Source organism: Peromyscus californicus, unplaced genomic scaffold, assembly GCF_007827085.1.
Source record: "Peromyscus californicus insignis strain IS unplaced genomic scaffold, ASM782708v3 Scaffold_13__1_contigs__length_99412109, whole genome shotgun sequence".
In the NCBI taxonomy this organism is placed as follows: domain Eukaryota; kingdom Metazoa; phylum Chordata; class Mammalia; order Rodentia; family Cricetidae; genus Peromyscus; species Peromyscus californicus.
In genome coordinates this window covers 8,084,934-8,106,178 of record NW_026294424.1, presented here as the reverse complement: position 1 = coordinate 8,106,178, position 21,245 = coordinate 8,084,934, and the positions used below count along the sequence as shown (strand labels likewise).

At 48.6% G+C, this 21,245-nt stretch overlaps 1 protein-coding gene across 3 annotated transcripts in view; it reads right to left on the bottom strand.

Moving 5' to 3' along the window:
- Positions 1 to 3,379: 3,379 nt before the first annotated feature.
- Thoc5 (THO complex subunit 5) overlaps positions 3,380 to 21,245 on the bottom strand; it is a 37,197-nt gene continuing 19,331 nt past the window's right edge. For all 3 annotated transcript variants that reach the window (XM_052736381.1, XM_052736383.1, XM_052736382.1), the window contains 12 exons: positions 19,829 to 19,906; positions 18,164 to 18,204; positions 17,911 to 18,010; positions 17,055 to 17,163; positions 13,459 to 13,560; positions 12,737 to 12,833; positions 11,986 to 12,100; positions 10,659 to 10,762; positions 10,457 to 10,544; positions 7,560 to 7,675; positions 6,081 to 6,271; positions 3,380 to 3,569 (listed from right to left, as the gene is read on the bottom strand). In XM_052736381.1, the coding sequence (XP_052592341.1) occupies positions 3,506 to 3,569; positions 6,081 to 6,271; positions 7,560 to 7,675; positions 10,457 to 10,544; positions 10,659 to 10,762; positions 11,986 to 12,100; positions 12,737 to 12,833; positions 13,459 to 13,560; positions 17,055 to 17,163; positions 17,911 to 18,010; positions 18,164 to 18,204; positions 19,829 to 19,906 (1,205 nt within the window). In that variant the 3' untranslated portion in view covers positions 3,380 to 3,505. The remainder of the gene's footprint in view (positions 3,570 to 6,080; positions 6,272 to 7,559; positions 7,676 to 10,456; positions 10,545 to 10,658; positions 10,763 to 11,985; positions 12,101 to 12,736; positions 12,834 to 13,458; positions 13,561 to 17,054; positions 17,164 to 17,910; positions 18,011 to 18,163; positions 18,205 to 19,828; positions 19,907 to 21,245) is intronic.

Genomic DNA, 21,245 nt, shown 5'->3' with positions numbered 1-21,245 from the left:
AAGAAAGCAGCCTGAGCAAGCCATGTGGAGCAAGCCTGTAAGCAACACTCCTGGCTTCTCTAAGAAAGCAGCCTGAGCAAGCCATGAGGAGCAAGCCTGTAAGCAACTCTCCTGGGTTCTATAAGGAAGCAGCCTGAGCAAGCCATGAGGAGCAAGCCAGTAAGCAGCTCCCCTCCATGGCCTCGGCATCAGCTCCTGCCTCCAGGATCCTGTCCTGTTTGAGTTCCTGCCCTGACTTCCTTCAATGATGAGCAGCGATGTGGAAATGTAAGCCAAATAAACCCTTTTCTCCCCAGCTTGCTTTTGGTCATGGTGGTTCATCACAACAGGAACCCTGACTAAGACAGATGGGCTGAGCGGTGCCCTCAGTGGCACTTGCCTAGTAAACATGACGCTCTGTATTGTTGGATCCCTGGCATTGCAATAAATAAAAGGCAAGGAACACGTATGGGGTTTCCTGGTGCAGGGCAAGTGCTGGCAGGGGCTGCAGTTTGGGGTGTGCTCCAGCTCAGAAACTGCAGACTAGGGACAATTGCAGCAGAAGCAGCTTCTGGGGGTCCTTCCCCTATCTGCACACTCTAGGCCTGGACGGCTCCACTAAGCATTCTGAAGGGGCTGATTGTATTGAGTTTGTTTTTCCACCTTTCTCCATAAGGCCAGGAGATCCCTTTGCTCTACCTGCTCTTCTGATGGGGACGAGCTGGAACCTAGCAAGCAGAGCCCCTCCCAGCACTCACCAGCAGTCTTTGCAATCCAGTCCCTGCCTCTTTCTGGAGGTGAGCTTTTGTGCTGAGTCAGTTTGGCCGTCTTCCAGACAAGACCAAAGTGGCGGCTGCAATGCAGGGGCCATTAGAGGAACTATTTTTAGACCCTGTTTCAATCTTATTCAGCACAGGCAGTGAGATGCAGGCCTGGAAGTAGCCAGACCAAGAAGATGTCAGCAGGGACAAAGTCCCAGGCAACTAGGTCAGGATAAAAAGCACCCAGATGCTCAGGCTGCTTAAGACAGCAGAGAAGGACCTGCTTAGAAAAACTGGCTCTCCTGTGTTCCGTCATCAAGAAAATTGAGAGAAGGGAAAGGACAAAAGTACAATGCCTTCAAAGAAAGGCTAGGGCAAAGTGGCCTTGGGGAGCTTGTTAAAAATATACTTCCTTGGCCCATCTTAGGTCAGCCGTGTCAGAGGATTAGGAGTAGGGCTTGGAAAAGTGCTTTTTGGATCAGCTGGTAGACAGGTAAGTCCTGTGTAGTTTGAGGGCCTCTGGCTGGAGTGCCTTCCTCTGGTAGTCAGAGGAAGAAGGCAGTGTGGGGCAGGGAGGTGTTGAGTGGTACTAGATATTGAAGGCTACCCTAAGTACCATTTTTCTCTTGCTAGAATGAAGAACCTTGGCAGGTTTTGGAGTCTCCCAGCTTGCCTTACATTTTTTTAAAATTCGTCTTTAAGTGTAAAGTGGTGGTGCTGGTATGTACATGAGTACATGAATGCCAGGACCTGTAGAGACCACACACACTGGATCCCTGAAGCTAGAGTTACAGGTGGTTGTAAGCCTGATATGGATGCTGGGAACCAAACTTGGGGGCATCTACAAGAGCAGTACATGCTTTTACTCTTAACTGCTGGGCCATCTTTCAGCCCCAAAGCTCCCCAAAATATTTTTTTTTCTTCTTCCTTTCCTCCTCCTCCTCTTCTTTTTCCCAAGACAGGGTTTCTCTGTGTAGCCCTGGCTGTCCTGGAACTCACTCTGGGACCAGGCTGACCTCAAACTTACAGAGATCCACCTGCCGCTGCCTCCTGAGTGCTGGGATTAGAGGCATGCACTCCCCAAAATCTTTGTCTTTAGAATCTCAGCTGCAAGGGCGGAAAGAGCAGTGTCTACACAGGAAATCCATGCTGTCAAGGATCTACATAGAGTAGATATGTTTGCAAAGTGCTGGACTGCAGTGTTCTAAAGGTACGAAAAGCTTGAAAAATCTTGACTGGAACCATAATAAAAGGTACAATTAGTTTGTCTTTGAGCTAGCAAACTAGGTTATACTTCCAACAATAGTTATTATTGTTGAAATAATGTGTTAGGTAGTCCAGCAGGTCTCAAACGTCCTATGCAGCACAGTGATCTTGAACTTGTGACCCTCCTGACTCCACTTCATGCTGGGATTATAGGCATACACCACTACAGCTGGTTTATGTGTTGTTGGGGACCAAATTCAGGACTTCATGAATTCTAGCAAACAATCTGTCAACTGAGCTATATCCTTAGCCTACAACCACAGAATAATTCTTAATTTGGGGGCTTTTTTTTGTTTTTGAGACAGGGTCTCTCTATATAACCCTGGATGACCTGGAACTCATGATGTAGTCTATGCTGGCCTTGAACTCAGAGATACACCTGCCTTTGCTTCCTGAGTACTTGGATTAAAGGTGTGACCCTCAATAATTATTAAGTATTTTTCTATCTTTGTAGCCTGGTTCTTTCTTTCCCTTTTGGTGCTGAGGAATGACACAGAACTTTGCATGTGATCTACCACTGAACTACATTCTCAGCCCTGTGTTCTTCTTCTTTTTTTTTTTTTAAAGATTTACTTATTATTTTATGTATATGAGTGCTCTATCCACTTTACATCAGAAGAGGGCATCAGATCCACTATAGATGGCTGTGAGCCACCATGTGGTTGCTGGGAATTGAACTCAGAACCTCTGGGAGAGCAGCCAGTGTTCTTAACCTCTGAGCCATCTCTCCAGCCCCTATTTGTTTTCTCTTTAAGGTTGTTGCAAGTTAGGCATTTAAAACATCCAACTGCCAAGTATTAGGCCATTAAGGGACAAAGGCAGGTCCAGTAGAGAGAATGAAGGCTGAGAAAGGAACATTTGGATCTACTGACTTTGGTTTCTCCTGCAACTTCCTAATAAGTAGAGAGCTAGGATAATAAACACCAAGATACTTTGTCCCTGCAAACTAACAAGGCAGGTGTGGACAAACAGGCGCCACTTCTCTAGAACTGACATTTCTCAGTCACCTTTAAAAAGCTCATCCAAGCTAGAGGGGGTGGTGGTGACGGTGGAGGCGGCGCACACCTTTAATCCCTGCACATGGGAGGCAGATGCAGGCGGATCTCTGAGTTCGAAGCCCAGCTTGGTCTATGGACTGAGTTTCAGGACACCCAGTGCTGCACAGAGAAACCCCATCTTGGGAAAAAAAAAAAAAAAGAAGAAAGAAAGAAAGAAAGAAAGAAAGAAAGAAAGAAAGAAAGAAAGAAAGAAAGAAAGAAAGAAAGAAAGAAAGAAAGAAAGAAAGAAAGAAAAGAAAGCACATCCAGAAATAGTCCTCATGCCGCCAAGGTTCCACCTGCCCTTCCAGACTGCCCCAGTAGCTACAAACAAAGTCCATTTGGTCAGGTGACATTTAATCAGCTGGTGTCTTTGGAAAATATCAAGAACTACATGTAGCCAGAGCAGAAGCAGAGATGCAGGACCCAAGGCTGGGCTTGGAGGGTGACAGGTAAAGGGAATCACCGGTGGCTAAAGAATCCTTGCGGGTGGTTATATTTAAATGGCTTCATCCTGCTTGGACCCCTAGAGAGACAAGAAAAGGAACAACAGTTAATAATGTGCCTTCTGGACTGATAAAATAAATCACAGCTCACTCACAAGAGAATGCCATGTAGCTGTCATGGGGGAAATGTCAGAATTGCATGGTTCAGGCACAGGGCACAGTGAGAAAATCAGCTCACACTGGTTAAGGTGTGACACCATTTTTGTAAAAAGTGTCCTACATGCTTGCAAATGTGTGAACCTGGAAGATCCCTTAATGCAGCAGACATTTTGGGGGCAGGACACGAACATTCTCGTTTTTTGGATCACTGTCTATAACTTTATCAACAAACGCTACATTTCTATAATTGAAAAAGCAAAGAGAACATTAAAGCTAGAGACACAGGAGGCCAAAGTTTGCACAACAGTGTATGGCCGGGAAGCAACAGATGCAAACCCCGGGGGTCTGACACCAAAGCCTGTTCGCTCCGGGAAGGCTGAGTCGCGGCCAAGCAGAGTAAGGTCTATGTTCAACTTCTTCTACCCCGTGAAGATGTTAGCAGGAAAATGGGTCCTCAAAGGAAACCACACAAAGACAAACATCTACAGAAGGATCGACATCCAACAACAGCTACAGAAGGTGGCACCCTGGAACTTGGTCTAAGGGAGTAAGGATGTGTGCAGGATAGTTTTTTGTCAACTTTCACACGTCAGAGTCAAGTAGGAAGAAGCAAGTGGAGTGAGCAGGCCGGTAAGCAGCATCCCTCTATGGTCTCTGCTTCAGCCCCTGACCTGCCTCCTCTTCAGAAGGACAACTGAAGTAAACCCCTTCCTCCCCAGGTTGCTTTTGGTCACGTGTTATCACAATAGGAAGTAACTAGGGCAATGTTTGAGTAGGGAGCAGGAGTTTTTATTCTTCCCTGGGGACTGACGGGTACTCAGCCTTCTTTTCCTCGGTGGCTGAGGGCTTATCCAGCCTGCGTTGTGCTGGCACATAACGTTCTCCATCTCAGTTTGATCTTTCCATTAACACATGCAGTATGTGCTGCTCAGAGGGTGAGTACAGAGACCCTTATCTCATGGGTGGGAGCTGGACCTGAGATCTCAGCCTGGGATCATCCAGGCATTAGAAGCCTCCAACCAGAGGGGTACACCTAGGCAGAGTGGCGAAGTCTCAGTCCAAGCCGAACCTCAGGTCTACCACTGCTCACACCAGCACCCTGCACTCGTAGTCGGCTGGACTTCGGGTCAAGAACCTTGCAGCCCCATCCATCAATTATGATGTTGTCACCTCCCAGAGCACCGATCGAGCTCAACACCTCAGGAAATGAGTCTTCCGGGCACCATTTCAGAGAAAATAGGCACAGGTTGTGTGGAGGCTCCCATCCTGCAAACGTGCTAGAGCAGGTGGAGGGGGAGAGCTGAGACCGCACACAGAGCCACTGGAGGGAACAAGCCTCAGACTGGCTTTTGGCGGTCAGCTGCTTCCTGCAGCCACTCAGGGCTGGAGCTGGTTATTATCAAACACCATAGCCAGGACAGCGGAGGTGCCAGATGGGAAGGAAGAGGCTGGACACCTTCCCAGATGTCAGAACTGACTATTCAAGAATAAGACTGAGAGCAAGGTGAGAACTCTTTTGTTTTATCTGTTCTGTAGCCAAGGCTGAACTCATGGCAATCCTCCTGCCTCCAGCTTCCAAGTGCTGAGATTTTGGGCATGAGCCATGACACCAAGCCTGACAGATTATAACAAATTATAATCCAAACACCCTCACCTTCCTCACTCCCTTGTCCAAAAGAGAAGGGAGACCTGGAAGTAATCTCTAGAGTTTTGAAAGAATAAAAACACACATTAGGGGACAAACAGGAAAGAAAACCCCAACACCTAAGAAAATGGAGAACTAGCCTGAGGTACTGCAAGCCCAGGCACTCTACACAGCAAGCTGCCAGGATCTGCTAACACACTCTGCGCCCCTAACTTGGAGCAGGAATCATCTGAGTCACCCTGAGCTCTACAGAAGGCCTTACGCCCCCTCTTCAGCCCTAGGTCCAGGGCTCAGTGCTAGAACGGACTGCTCTGTTGGTGTGCTCACCTGCCTGCCTTCTGGAAGAGCTGTTCTGTTTTGTTTTCTCTGCTGCCTGGTTGCCCACTGTCTTGAGTCTCACTGAGGGAGACACTCAAAGATGCCAGCAAGCTCACTAGAGACTGTGAGGTACACCACCTTAAGGGCTCCCTGGGATGTCAAAAGTAAACAGGCCCTGCTGTTTCCCACAGAAAACACTCAAAGTTCAGCCAAAGCTTTTAAGCGAAGCAATTTCCTTGGTTGGGTGGCCTTCTCCAGGGCGTGACTAAGAACAGGGGAGCCAGCTGCAGGGAAGTCTCAGGAAGGAGAAAACAACTTCTTCCTGGAAATAAGGCGGGGGATTTCTACTATGAACGGAGACAGATGCCCTCTGTGCCAGGTCCTGTCCAATGAGACCTAGTCTTCGGGAGGGCTCTGATCCCTGTCCCTGTCCTCATGAGGAGTCTCGAGAGCCCAGCCCTCCACTCACCTAAAAAGCCGCAGGCACATCTTCTCCTGGGGAAACTCCTTGGGGCCCTCCACACTGTCGTCATGGCTCTCGGTCTCCAGGTAGACGTCCAGCAGCACACACAGCCTCTGCAGCTGGTTGGTCAAGAGCTGGTGGCTGGGTCGAGGGCCACAGAGCTCCTTATAGCACACGTTGACCTCACTCTCCATAGCCTGTGGGGGTGGGAAGCCGGCACCTCAGCATTCCTTCCTCAGTGCGGCTGGGCACACTGGCCACGTATTAACCTCACAGCTGAGCCTGAGGGCACCACAAGAGCTACAGTTGCCACCTGAGCACATGTGCGTGCAGGGGCAGGTGCGAGCACACGCACAGGAGCTGTACACACAGAGCCGTGCCACAGCTTTGTCCAGAGACCCCTGATTATCATGATTTCCCCTAAATGCCTACAGCAAGGAACACAGGTCTGTAGAGGAAGAATCTTTAGTCCCAAGTCAGAAGGCATCAGGCTTACAAACATGCTCTATGGTCATAAGGCTACCAAATCCCAGCAAGAGGCATGGCCTTAAGCGCACCCTCCCTGTCATCGGATCTGAGTGTTTCTGAGTTTATTTACCATCTCACAGAAGCCCAAGGTGACAAGATTTTAAGAAAACTTTTTCGTTTTTTTGGAGGCAGGGTCTCACTATGTAGCCTTGGCTGGCCTGGAACTTACTATGTAGACCAGGCTGGCCTTGAACTCACAGAGATTTGTCTGCTTCTGCCTCCCTAGTGCTGGGATTAAAGGTGTGTACCACCATGCCTTGTTATAGGGAACAGAGGAAACCCTGAGTGCATGAAATCCAGAATGAGTGTGTATACCGTCCTGAGTGAAGGTATGTTGTCAACATGAGCTGGCCAAGGCAAGGACCCTAACCTCACATCCATGCAGATCTGGCAAAGCCTTCCCCCTCCCCCACACGAGGCTAAGAGGAATGTCAAAGCCTTCTCTTCTGCTCCAAGTGGGAATGCTGACGGTGTACTCAGAAAATGTCAACCATAACTTTCTATCCCCTGGGTATTTATGGCCTGGAGACTGCTCCCTAGAGAGCCTGCTCCTACCGGGATTAGCTAAACCTGCCTCCTTGGTGCATCTGTGCACTGTGACTCTGCCTTCATGTTCAACTCTATGTAACAAACATGCTGGGCTTGCTGAGAGTCCAGACCACCTGATTCCAGCTTTCTGTCTGTCTGTCTGTCTGTTCTTCATTCCCTCACCACCCTCAGTTAGGTCCAAGTCCCTAGAGTGGTGCGAGGACGCTGCACCCAGTTAACAATGCTACTTGATGAGTGGGAAAAGCTGTGGGCCTCAGGGAAACTAAGGGGTGAGCACATTCTATAAATCCTGTCATTTCTTGTCCTGGGACTTAAGCAGTGCCCATGGCCTCCACTGCTGCAGGCCTGGCCACCACCCACCTCTCTAGGGGCTCTCTCTGCTCCTCCTGACACACTTGTGGGTCTTACCCGGATATTGTCATCATTGCTGCTGGTTTTCTCCCCTTTCCAGTTTAGACAGAGTCGGAAAATGGGTGGGATGGAGGAGTAGCCAGGGTTCAATACGACAGCAGCCTGGAGTTTCGCTGGCAACAGGGGAAAGGGAGAAAATCAGTGTTCACCCAGCTTCCCATGGTGGTCTCCACTGTACCCAAAGCCAACACAATGTCTCCTGTTACCTTAAGCGCTGCCAAGTATACTGGTACTGACTGTTTTAGAACCTAAGTAGAGCCGCCAGGTTGCTGAGTGTGAGGCAGAGTAATTCTGTTCTCCTAAGATCCGCTCTACTTACTTATTTGTCAATGGATTAAATATGCTACCTTGAGAGACGTCATTACAATTTTTAAAACTCCGTGTGTGTGGTTCATTGTTTGCCTCCATGTATCTTTGCACCAACATGTATACAGTGCCTTTGGAAGCCTGAAGAAGGCAATGCATCCTGGGACTGGAGTTATAGATGGTTGTGAGCTGCCATGTAGGTGCTGGAGACTGAACTCGGGTCTTCGGGATGAGCAGGCAATGCTCTTAACCACTGATCCATCTCTCCAGCCCCTTTCTTTTCTTTTCTTTTTTTTTTTTTCTTCAAAGAATTTGTTGTTGTTGAGAGTCTCACATAGCCCAGACTAGCCTCAAATTCAATATATAACAAAGAATGACTTTGAACTCCTGATCCTCCTGTTTCTGATTCCCAACTAGGACTAGAGGCAAATGTTCCCAGCTTCTCAAATCCAATTTATATATGAGGAAAGTGAGGCTCTGGCAGAAACATCTCTGCTTAAACAGCTACAAAAGCACAAGACTGAGTATAACCAGAACTTCCTGGTATCAAATCTGCATTCATAGTCACTCAGCAAAATACCTCCATGTATTAATTTCCCCCTGATGATACCTTTTACTCTTTTTTTTTCACTCCCCCCACCCCACACACACACACAGGGTTTCTCTGTGTAGTTTTGGTTCCTGTCCTGGATCTCACCCTGTAGACCAGGCTGGCCTTGAACTCACAGAGATCCACCTGCCTCTGCCTCCCCAGCACTGGGATTAAAGGTGTGCGCCACCACCACCCAGCTGATACCTTTGACTCTTGTTAAGATTAATTTAGGTACTGGGTGTAGTGTTTGAGTGCAGGAGCACACCACAGTGTGCATGTGGGCAGAGGACTGTTTCTCAGGAACCACTTCTCTCGTTCCACTTTGTTTTGAGGCAAGGGCTCTCCTTTCCACAGCTATGCTACTTATTGGAGCTTCCAGAAGATTCTCCTATCTCTGGGATTACAGATGCACACTCTATTCAGCTTTTTTATGTAGGTTCCAGGAATCGAGTTCAGGTCATTAGCTTTAACCCACTGAGCCCTTTTCCTGGCTCACAGATGTCTTTTGATTGGTACTTCTGATTTGGCTTATACATATTACCCAAAGGTATTTATACTGGAAGTTGGTTCCCACATGCTGCTGCAAAGTCAAACCTGTAAGAAGTGGGCTCTAGCAAGAGGTAGTTTTAGATGAGGAGGAGTTGCCTTCTGAAAGTATTAAGGTGCTTCTCCTGAGACTCTGGTGAGTGCCAAGAAGTTGTTACAGAACAATCATGGCTCCCAAATCTCTCTGGCTTCCTCTCACCATGTGATTTCTTCCACACCTTTGTATTTTTCACCTGCCATGAAGCTCTTTACCAGAGTCATTAGGTCATCTGGATTTCCAGCCTTCAAATATGTGAGCTACCCTAGGCATGGTGGCCCATTTGTGCAGTCCCAGTACTCTGCAGGCTAAGAAAGAAGATCAGGAGTTCAAGCCAACCTGAGCTGATCTCAAGAACAAAAATAAAACAGCGTGGTGGTGCAAACTTTTAATCCCAGCCCTCCAGAGGTAGACGGATCTCTGTGAGTTCTAGATCAGCCACGTCTACATTTTGAGTTCCAGACCAGCTAGAGCTATGGAGTGAGGTTCTTCCTCAAGAAGACAAAACATACAAAGAGGCCAGTGAGACAGATCAGTAGGTAGGGGTAGCTGCTCCTAAGCCTCATGACCCCAGTTTGATCCCCGGAACCCATAGGTTGAAGGAAAGAACTGACTCCTTCAAGTTATCCTCTGATAACTCTGTGGGTGTGTGTTGCTTAGACCTGAGTACACACACACATACGCTAAATAAATGTAATAAAAACTGTAACAAACTCACAAGAGTATGAGTAAACAAGCTCTTCTTTATAGTTTCCAGCTTTTGGAATTTAATTTTCCTTTACTTGTCTTATTTCTCTCTTGTGGTACCGGGAAGAAATCCAAGGCCTCAGGTTTGCTAGGCAAGTGTTCTACCCCTGAACTATATCCCCAGCCCAGGAATTTTACATCACTCAAAATATTGACTAGTGCAGGACCACAGGCAGCTTGCTTGGCTCAGTGGTCCCAGTTGTGAGGCTGGGGGTTGGGATGAGTGGGCAGTGCCAGGCTGCTGAGGCTGGGTAGGATAACAGCCTAACGGCCCAAGCATGCATCTGTGGCCCCAGTAGCAGGCCCTGGCAAGGTCAGATGTCAGAAGAGGGGGGGAGGTTGTTTTCCAATCTTTACAATCAGAGTGACAGCCCTGTTCTTCTGTGGGGGGCAGAAACGAGGTCTGCTGCTACAGGGAACTAAAACAGAAAACAAAACCAAGCTGAGGTGAGACCAAGCTTGAGGTTCAGCCACCACCCCAGTGGTGAGAATTCAATGGCATGACACGTGTGTGGCTGTGCTGCAGAAAAAGTCCTCACTGAAAGGGCAGTTCCCTGGTCACCAGTGTTTGTAAATCTCTAGGGAGGATTCTAGGACCCCAGGCACGTGTGCTATTTCAGGGCTCCCCTTGACTAGAGCCCTGTGGTCAGCAGAGCAATCACCTACCTGTTCCCCTTTCAATAAGTGCCAGGTAGTAGAGATTGGTGTCCCCGGCCAGTCCTGCCTCTACTATGTCCTTGGTGAAATGCAGCTCCTAGAACGAGGACCAGAGTGAGCTGTGGCTCCTCTAAAGCCTCTGCCCTGATGGCAGAGGGTGGGGACAGGAGCTGAGGGGTGACATGGTCATAGGGGCTGTAGTTCTACATACCATGTAATCTTCGTGTGCAATTATCACCCACTTTACCAGGCGAGAAACCACCTTGGCAGGGAAGAGGGACTGGCAATCACTGGTAACCGGCACAATGCCATGTTCTAAAAGAGAGCAAGGCAGGAGGCATTACAGGCAGAAATCAAGTACCACAGCTGTGGCTTGCTCGAGGGTTACGGTGGCCTTGACACTTGTCCAGTACACCTGGTTACTCAAGAAGTACCAGTTCATCCCATGCCAGGAATAGAGGCATTTCCACCTGACATCCACTTCATGCAGGGCTACGTGCCTGTGGGCAGACCCTGCACCTGCATTCACGGGTGCTTTATCCTTAATGCAGACAATGTCTAGCAAAACAAATCCCTGCAGCCATAAGTAGCGTCAGTGCCCCTGCGGCAGGGACTGTTAATTAGATCAAATGGCTGAGAGGGCTGTGTTTTCTCAGCTGACCTTGACAGAAAAACCGACTGCAGTGTTCTGTGTCGGCTCCCTGCTGGTGTTCCCAGAAACAATACACCGCTGACACAGGGAACACTGTCCAGGTGACAACCACCCAACCTTGGTCATGTTGGCAATGCTGAGTGGGGAGCAAGGCCTGAGGGACAGGTGGTGTTGCCCTGGAGATCACGTCCACATGGAACCAGAGAACCGGCCTGGAGGTGGGCAAGAGGGGTCTTGTCTCCAGTTGGGTTCTGGAAACCCAATGCCTAGCTTGACAGTGACTCTAATACCCCAAAGTCTGACTCCCTCCAAAACCTTACCCCCACCCTACAAGTGCCTTGTAAATACCCATCGAGTTTTCACTGAATGAACTAAAAGTAGCCATATGGCTACTACCTAGGTCAGTGGCTCATCATAACCACCTTCGAGCTCAGGAGAAAATCCGAGCAGCTCAGCTGTGCCCTTGGAAGCACTAGCGGAACAGGTCTTAGAAAGGATAATAGGGCGACCCCTGTATAGCTACAATCAGTGTCCCTCCCCTCGGGCTACATGGGGTACCAGCATGAATTAGACTCTCACCAGATACCTGCCAAGTGCACAAACGAGGACCTAGGACAAGCTGCCGTGATGAATCTGTGAACTTGTGCCAATGGCTATGGTGTCCTCTGGGAGGGCTGGCACAGAACTAAGGACTCTGCAGGCAGCTCAGACCTCTGCCTGAACGGACCTGAGCTCCCCATGGAACCTACCATCCAGTGCTCAGGAAGGCCAGGACCATGGGTCTCTGACCTGTAATCAGGGTTTACAAGTGTGAGGGAAAGGAGTGGCTCTCACTCCTCCTGTGCTGACTAGTGGCTGCCAGGCCCCAGCTCCGGCCCCAGCTTACCCAAGGATGCGAACTGTTTGTGCAGAGCCAGGCGGGACTGCACCCTGGTCTTCAGCAGTTTCATGGTGGTCTCCATGTGGCTGGCGCTCTGTGAGTGGTCAGCCACCACTGTGTGCTAATAGTGAATGACAATGAAGGATACACGTGAGAGTTCCATTTCCTTCCTGCGCAGACCTCTCCTGGGACCAGCCAGACTGCACAGCCATGTCCCGAGGTGGGTGCTGTTTGGGAATGGCAGTGTTTACCCACTATGACAGGTCACATACTAAGCCCTGGCAGTGTTTACCCACTATAACAGGTCACATACTAAGCCCTGGCAGTGTTTACCCACTATAACAGGTCACATACTAAGCCCTGGCAGTGTTAGCACAAGATACTGGGTTCCCTTGAGGCTGTGACCGGCTCCTGAGAAAAGGCAGGCTTCTGGGGTGTCTGGCCCCCGGGATTTTGCCCATTCTCATCTGCAGCAGCCTTGTACACAAGTCCAAGGACAGCAAAAGCTGTAGCTGGGCTATATCTGGGGCAAGACCAAGTTATCTTTGGTTTATAAGGCGACCAAGCTCATAGGGAAAGCCAAGTTGTTTCAATGCTTGAAGACCAGGTAGGGTATTTTAGTGCCCGGAGTGGCTGGAGGTCAGATTACAACCTCAAAGGAAGATGTTCTGCTGAATCAAAACCCTACAAGGCTATCAGAGGCCTTTCTGGAATCTGTCCAGCCCCTCAGCCAAGGAGGCAGGGTCAGAGTACACACCTGGGGCTGCTCTTTGGGGAAGTGGAGGCCACCCAGCTTCTGTACCCACAAGTAGGGGTGACCTAACTCAAGTACATAGTCTCTCAAAGTCAGGATTCTGTAGAAAAGAAGACAGAATAAAATAATTTTGTGAGTTGGGAACACAGCTTAGGAGCAGAGTCCTTACACAGGCCCTAGGCTCAATCCGTAGTACTGCCTGGCCCCAGGACACAGTCCTCCTGTATACACTGTGGCATTCCCCAGTACCCCAAAAACAGGCCAATCCCAGTCCCACAAGCTGAAGCTCCTTAACTGCATAAAACCTCTACCTGGAACTTCATCTCCAATATTCACTTCTTTTTGCCTCATAAAGCAAATCTCAAAAGTGCAGTCACTGACCTCTTCACTGCTCTACTCACTCAGAAAATAGCTTTTAAAATCTTGACTATTCAAGAGAATTAACATGCCATTCATTTTATTGCCGACGCTGGTTTTTTGTTTGTCTGTTTTTATGATACTGGGGATCTAACCCACCATACCACTATTGAACCACATCCCTAACTCTTGGGTCCCTATACTCCCCAAGTTTTCATCTTTCCATGGCATCCCTTTGCCTTCTATGCAAAAATAGGAAGATGTCCCCTCCAGCCCCAAGGTGCTCTGGCCTTAAAAGGTCTCCAGCTTGGCCTGAACTAACAGATGCAGACACAGAATCAGGGAAGGCTGAAGCCCTGCTTACTCACCCAACTTTATCAAACTGATACTGATTGGCTGGGTTTGGAGTTTTCTTTCCATGATCTCCAGGATACAAACAGCTCAGGACTGAGTCGGGAGACAGCAAGTCTCTACAGAAGAAAAGACCGCAGTGAGAATGTCAGCCAACATGGTGTCTCAAAGTGGACCTGGGCATTTGGGAGTGGCAATGTACCACTCGGCTCTTATGATGGCAACCACCTCCTTTTTTGTTTTGTTTTTGGAAACAAGCTTTCTCTGTGCAGCCCTGGCTCTCCTGGAACTCATTCTGTAGACCTGGCTGTCCTGAAACTCACTCTGTAGACCACGCTGTCCTGGAACTGAGAGATCCGCCTGCTTCTGTTCCCCCACCGCCTGCTGGGATTAAAGGCGTGTGTCATCACAGCTGGTTCTACTACGATCTTTCACTGACTGTTTCCTGTGCATCAAATCCTTTATGTGCTTCAAGCCAGTGGACTCTCACAATATTGTGAAGCACAGAGGATTATCATTCCATTTCTCAAGGTAGAAATTCAAGGCTTTGAAACGTAGGACATTGAAGCTCATGATGCTAGTATGTAGAGAGGCCAAAGTTCACACTATCTGATCAGAAAGAACAGTATTTTTATTTTGTGTTCATGTGTACTGTGGCACACAGAAGACAATTTTCAGTAGTCAGTGTTTTGAGATATCTGATTACACTGTGTAAAGATATGTCACTGTGGCTGGGTGGCAGTGGCGCATGCCTTTAATCCCAGCACTCGGGAGGCAGAACCAGGCAGATCTCTGTGAGTTCGAGGCCAGCCTGGTCTACAGAGCTAGATTCAGGAAAGGCACCGAAACAGAGACACCCTGTCTTGAAAAAAAACCAAAAAAAAAAAAAAAAGATATGTCACTGTGATTGGCTTAATAAAAAGCTGAATGGCCAACAGCGAGGCAGGAAGAGGTTAGGCGGGACTTCTGGGGACAGAGAGGTCTAGGGGAAGAAGAAAGACAGAGTCACCAGCCAGGTGCACAGGAAGCAGGATGGGTAGTACAAAGTAAAAGTAACCGAGCCACAAAAAAGAACGTAAATTAAAAGATATGGATTAATTTAAGTTATAAGATATTTGATTACACTGTGTAAAAATATGACATTGTGATTGGTTTAATAAAAAGCTAAATGACTGGGCGGTGGTGGCGCACACATTTAATCCCAGCACTCGGGAGGCAGAGCCAGGCGGATCTCTGTGAGTTCGAGGCCAGCCTGGGCTACCAAGTGAGTTCCAGGAAAGGCGCAAAGCTACACAGGGAAACCCTGTCTCGAAAAACCAAAAAAAAAAAAAAAAAAAAGCTAAATGGCCAATAGCTAGGCAGGAGGTATAGCAGGGACTTCTGGACAGAGCGCGCGCTGTGAAGAAGAAAGGCGGAGTCACCAGCCGGACACAGAGGGAACAGACAGGCAGGAGGAGAGGTAATAGCCTCGAGCCATGTGGTAGCACGTAGATGAATAGAAATGGGTTAATTTATGAGCTGGTGAGACAAGCCTAAGGTATAGGCTGAGCTTTTATAATTAATAATAAGTCTCTGTGTCATTTTTTTCCAGCTGGCAGCCCAAAGAAAAATCCATGTACAAGTCAGTTCTTGTCTTCTGTCTTATTGAGACAGGGTCTCTCCTGCTTCTGCCATGGTACAGAGTACACCAAGCAAGCTGGGCCGAGAGCTTCCAGCTGATTTTCCTGCCCCAAACTCCCATCTCACTAGGATAACAGTCATACCTGGCTTTTTATAGGAGTTCTACGAATTGAACTCAGGTCTTCAGGCTTGCGTACCAAGTGCTTTACCAATAAGCCATCTTCCTGGCCCCTGAGAACAGGAGTCTTTAGTATTTTGTTTTGCTGTTTTTAAGTTATCTCTTCCAGAATATTTCAGTGGGGCTGAGAAGGTGACTCAGTTGGTAAAGAGCTCCCTACACAAGCATGGTAGCCTGAGTTCAATCCACATACTCCAAGTTCAGGGAGACCTTGTTTTAAAAAGTAAGGTGGAAAGTGACTGAGGAAGATAGCTGATGTCAACCCTCTGCTCTCCACACATATGTGTCCTTGCACATATACAAACAGACACACACGGACACACGTTATCCGGTGGCCAGGGCACCACTTTGGAGGAGGAAAGCCACATGAAATTAGAAATAGAAATAGTGCCAGAAATGATTACAGCAATAAGTTTACACGCACAATTCAGTTTATGTTTTGGGCTGGACACTGAGCCCAAGTCCTTGAGTATACTAGAGAGGCACCAACTTGTGAGCAATTTCTCTATATTGTACATATGGAAAAATAATATACATTTGTAGGGCATGGTGTAGTCATTTGACAGATTAATTCAATGAGTAATGATCAGATCGCTTAGCATTTCTACCTCCCTAATCTCATTCTTTTGAAGATAGGATCTTACTATGTATCCTAGCCTGGAACTCACAACATAGCCCAGGATCTCACTACTTTGAATTCAAGAATCAGCAGGATCTCTATGAGTCGGACGCCAGCCTGGTCTATATAGCCAGTTCCAGGCCTGCCAGGACAACACAGTGACACCCCTCTCAAAAGGAGTATCCTAGAACTGTTCAGTGAATGAAAGACCCAGCTGCGATGTGGAACTCAGAACCAAGCTCTGGACTCCCTCTGCTGGGAACACGGTCAACTGCAGCCGGTATGTCCCCAGGTAGCCCAGCACTACCCAGCAAAGGTTGCAAAAGCCTGGAGAGAGTATAGACCTAAGTGCGGGGGTGGGGGGGGGTGGGGGTGGGTGGGGGGTGGGGATGGTGGTGGTGGTGGTGTGGGGAGGGGGGTGTCTAGAGTCAGGAGACTCCTCCCATCTGGCACAATGGGGAGGCACCAGCCCTGTGCCTTAATGGGCCTCAGTGTTCTTTCTCCAGGTGACAGAAGGGCCAGGCCAGGCAGGGCCAGGCCAGGCAGGGCAGTGATCCTCTAAGTGTAGGCTAGTTTACTCCCAGGTTCTTTCTGTCCTCTGCTCTTGCTACTCTGGACTAGAGAACAAGACTGCCGTGGTCAGGGGCTTCCTGGGGATGCTGCTGCTGCCTGTTTATAATCCTCCACTTACCACCAAGTTAAGGACAAACCTGGGGACTGAACCGAGCTGGGAAACAAAAATCCCGGCACCTTGGGACAGAAATGGGAAAAGAAGGAAGGGCCCAAATCTGTCAATTTGGTCCTGTCTCCCATAGCTCACTCATGCATTTACATGCATTTGACTGGCTACAACAGCCTGTGGCTCTGCCCTACACAGCAGATACGCTGTTATCACCTGTTTCATCTGCTGTGCAGTAAGAGGGCTTCACGAACGTAAAGCACTTCTAAATCTCAGTGATGTGCCAGGACTCCCATGCTGTGGGGACACGATAACACAAGTCAGCATGGCACAGGAGCCTCTCACAGTCAGAGGGAGCACTGGAGAACAGGGGCTCTCCCCACACCCTCATCCGCAGTGCCTTCTCTACCCTGCACTGATGGGGGTGATCAGCATGGCACAGGAGCCTCTCACAGTCTGAGGGAGCACTGGAGAACAGCGGCTCTCCCCGCACCCCCATCCGCAGTGCCTTCCCTACCCTGCACTGATGGGGGTGATCAGCTCCACGGCAGTTGTCACTTTGGCCTTCACTGTCATGATGTTGAGGTTCATGAGATAGTAGAAAGTCAGATGAAGCACACTGTTGTCTGGGAGAGCAGGGAGAGAAGAGATCATTTATGAATCAGCACATCAGAGATCAGGTGTGGTGGTACAAACACTTAATCCCAGCTTTTGCAAGACAGAGGCAAGAGGATCTCTAAGTTCAAGGCCACCTGTTCTATAGAGCAAGGTCTAGGACAGCCAGGACTACATAGTAAGGACCCTCCCCAACCCCCATCTCAAAAGGATAAAATAAAAACAAAAACACGCTGGGCGGTGGTGGCGCACACATTTAATCCCAGCACTTGGGAGGCAGAGCCAGGCGGATCTCTATGAGTTCGAGGCCAGCCTGGTCTAGAGTGAGATCCAGGACAGGCACCAAAACTGCACAGAGAAACCCTGTCTCAAAAAACAACAACCACCACCAAACAAACAAACAAAAACCACGACTCCATGTAAAGTGAAAAATGGTCAGGGAGGCAGTTCAGAGGGTTAAGGCACTTGCCACCTGATGGTCTCAGCTCAATTCCTGAGACCCTCATGGTGGAAAGAATCAATTCCCCATGTTGTTCTCTGACTTCTATGTGCCTGTTGCAGTGGTATGTGCGTACACACACACACACACACACACACACACACACACACACACACACACTACATGGTAAAAAAGGAGGCAAAGTAAAACTGGGAGATTGAAATACTATAAGCCAAGAGTCTCTAGTTTACTAGACCCTTTGCACCAACAACTGGCCAAGCTCTTAGGAACTATGGGAACTAAGGGCGTACAGTCAGACCTTTGCACTTCAGATCAATCAAGACGGACAGTGGGTGCCTTTTCAGCATCTCCTTGCGCTTGTCATCCAACTGAACCCCAAGTGTGGGTCGACGCCGTTTCTGGACAAAAGAAATACCCAAGCATGAGTTATATGCCTCCCAGAGCCTCAGCTACCCAGCTGCCGGGCTCCTGTCCCAGCAGACACTTATTCAGTCTTCTTTGGGTTTCAGGACTGTGCTCCGTGAAAACATCAGCATGGAAACGGGGCTCACCGTGGTCTGCTCCTCTTCAGCGTCCGAGTCGCTCTCATCATCTGAAGCCACACAGAGAAGGAAGTGAGAAGTGGGATAGCCGCACAGGCTCCCTGACGACAAACCTCAACCACGGGGACTCAGGGGCCCATCCAGACCGTCCTTTGTATGAGTGTCTTCAAATGAGAACTGAGTTAACTGGCTGCTCCTTACTTGGCATAGAAAACATAGTGGGCCGAACGGTGGTGGCGCACGCCTTTAATCCCACCACTCGGGAGGCAGAGCCAGGAGAGATCTCTGTGAGTTTGAGGCCAGCCTGGTCTACAGAGCGAGATCCAGGACAGGCACCAAAACTATATAGAGAAACCCTGTCTCAAAAAACCGGAGGGAAAAAAAAAAACATAATGGAAAGGAAGAGCAATTTATAAACCTACCAGCCTGGGTTTTTGTTGTTGTTGTTTTGTGTGTTTGTGTGTGTGTGTGAACTTGCCCCCATATGGGCACACAAGGAGGCCAGATGTTGTACTCAGAATGCACTCATCAATCATCTCTCCACCTTATTTTTGTTTTCTTTTGAAACAGGGACTATATAGCCCTGACTGTCCTGTAACTCGCTTTGTAGACCAGGCTGGCCTCAAACTCACAGAGAACTGCCTGCCTCTGCCTCTGAGTGCAGGGATTAAGGGCGTGTGCTGCCATGCCCACCTGTTCATTTAGTTCTTTATTTTTGAGGCAGTCTTTTACTGCACTGGACATTCCAGCTAGACTGGCTGGCCAGCCAGCTCCTGGGATCTGCTGTTCTTCACCCCCAGTACTGGAGTATAAAGCATGCACTGCATAACCCTGCTGGTTTTGATGTGGGGCTAGGGATCAGAACGAGGTCTTCATGTTGGCAGCAAGCACTTTACCTGCTGAGCCATCTCCCCAGCCTCCAGTCCTGGTTTGTTTGGTTTATCCAGACAGGGTTTCTCTGGATAGTTTTGGTGCCTCTCCTGGATCTCTCTCTGTAGACCAGGCTGGCCTAGAACTCACAGAGATCTGCCTGGCTCTGCCTCCCAAGTGCTAGGATTAAAGGTGTGTGCCACCACTGCCCGGCCCTGTTTTTCGAGAGTCTTTTAAATGTCATTTTTATGGTGCATAAAGCCTTTCGTTGGTGTACGATTGGTTCTAAGAGCAGCATAAGTAACAGTGGCCGCTGTATAATTAGAGGGCTGCTGTGTGAGAAATTAAGACTGTTCTTTCATGTAATCCACACAATGATTATATGAGGAATTTATTTTTCTTTTCAGGGGTTGCAGGGGGTACTGAGATAGGGTCTTAATATGTCACCCTGGCTGGTCTGGAAGTTGTTTTATAGATCAATTTGGCTTCAAACCTCTGGCAGTTTTCCTACTGCAACCTCCAGAATTTGTGTATGACAGGCATTATTAACCTGTAACCAGCTGCCAGCTACCTTCTACAATGAGTCAACAGCCTCAAAATATGTTATGCGCCTTCCTCAGAGTCAAAGTGGCAGAGCTGAAATCCAAAGGCTACATTGGGTGATTCTGGGAACTGAGTTCTCTTGGGCCTGCCCTAAAACTGACTGCTGCTATACTGCATCAGTCCAGCTATTTCTCCAAGGACTCTTGGTCCTTTGGGAGTGACTTAGTATCCTTGGGTGAAGTATCCCTATCACCATGTTACCTTGAGAGTCCTCGGGGGGCTTGAAGAGAGCTTTGGCCTCGTCCACACTGCCTTCGATTGCCACCGACAACGTCTTATCTGGAGGTAAGGAGGGGCCTCTTGGGAACGCTGCTGGAGGCTGCTCAGTGCAAGCCAACCCGGCAGCTGTGTTTCTCCAACACCTGCCCCCGTTCCTTGCTGACTGAGGGGGAGGGCAAACTCACTCCACACAGAGGAAGGAGACAGAACTAAATCTTCTCTCTGTGGTTTGCTAAGAACAGACACTCCCAAGTGCTGCTTCCCAGCTAGGCGTCCCTGAGAGCGGTGCAACGCCCAGGAACTCGAGCCCTGGGTTTGCCACGCCAAAGGACTCTTCCACCAGCTGTCCTAAAAAGCTCTCTCCCAGAAGCCCACACCCAGCCACATCCCAGAGATGATGGGCGGCTCTGTAAAAAGTTCCTGTGTCCTGCAGTCACCGAGCACCTGGTCAGCGCTGTCTCGTTTCCCAGGGCAGCGGAGAAGAGTAGGTAAGAACATGGATGCTGCAGCCTGGTCCCAGACCTGATTCCTATGCCACTCATTACTGAATTTGTGACCTGGAGATAACTTACTGATCTGAGGCTCCATTTCTATATCTAAAAAATGGAGACTTGGAGAACAGCAACTGTTGGTTGAGCGGCAGTTAAATTTTAGTTACTTTAGTTTTGGTGTGAGGAATGTAACACAGAAGAGCACACAGTTAACACACATAAGGCTGTGGCTTTGGTCCCCAGCACCACAAAATAAACAAGTAAATACATTCTTAAGTCTCATGACAACCGTCTAGGGGCATACTATTATTATAGACATTTAGAGAAACCTAATGCTCAGTGAAGTCAGAAAGCACCACCAGGAACAGATACAGCAGAGTCCTCTCCAGGTTGATTCCCTTGGGCTTGGCTCTCAAGCACTCAGTTAACAATCTGTTCCACACACTTTGCCTGATATGGAACTCCAGGATCCTACTGCTATGAGCAAATAAGCCACACTCTACCTCCTCTGTCCTTTTTTTCCCCCTGATGGTAGTAGGGATGGAATATAGGGCTTAAGCTACACTCCAGCTCCTCCTCCTCTATCTTAAGGGTAAGAATGTCACTGAACCCTGATACCATTCGCCCAGCTACACTATAAAGGAAGGAAAACCTCCCCCATAGCCAACTTCTGCTTTATATCTGGAAATAATACACAAACCAGCCCAGCCCAGCCCTAACAAGCTGGTGACCCCCACGTGAGCACTGGAGACTGTCTTGGGGATCATACTCATCCTCCACATGCTAGACAATCACTCTACCACAGAATCACACTCCTTACCTACAATATTCTTTTTAATAGTTTAGTCTTGAATTCTACAGGAAAACAGAAGTGGAAACGGAAGAACTTTAAACACAAAAGAAAGTTA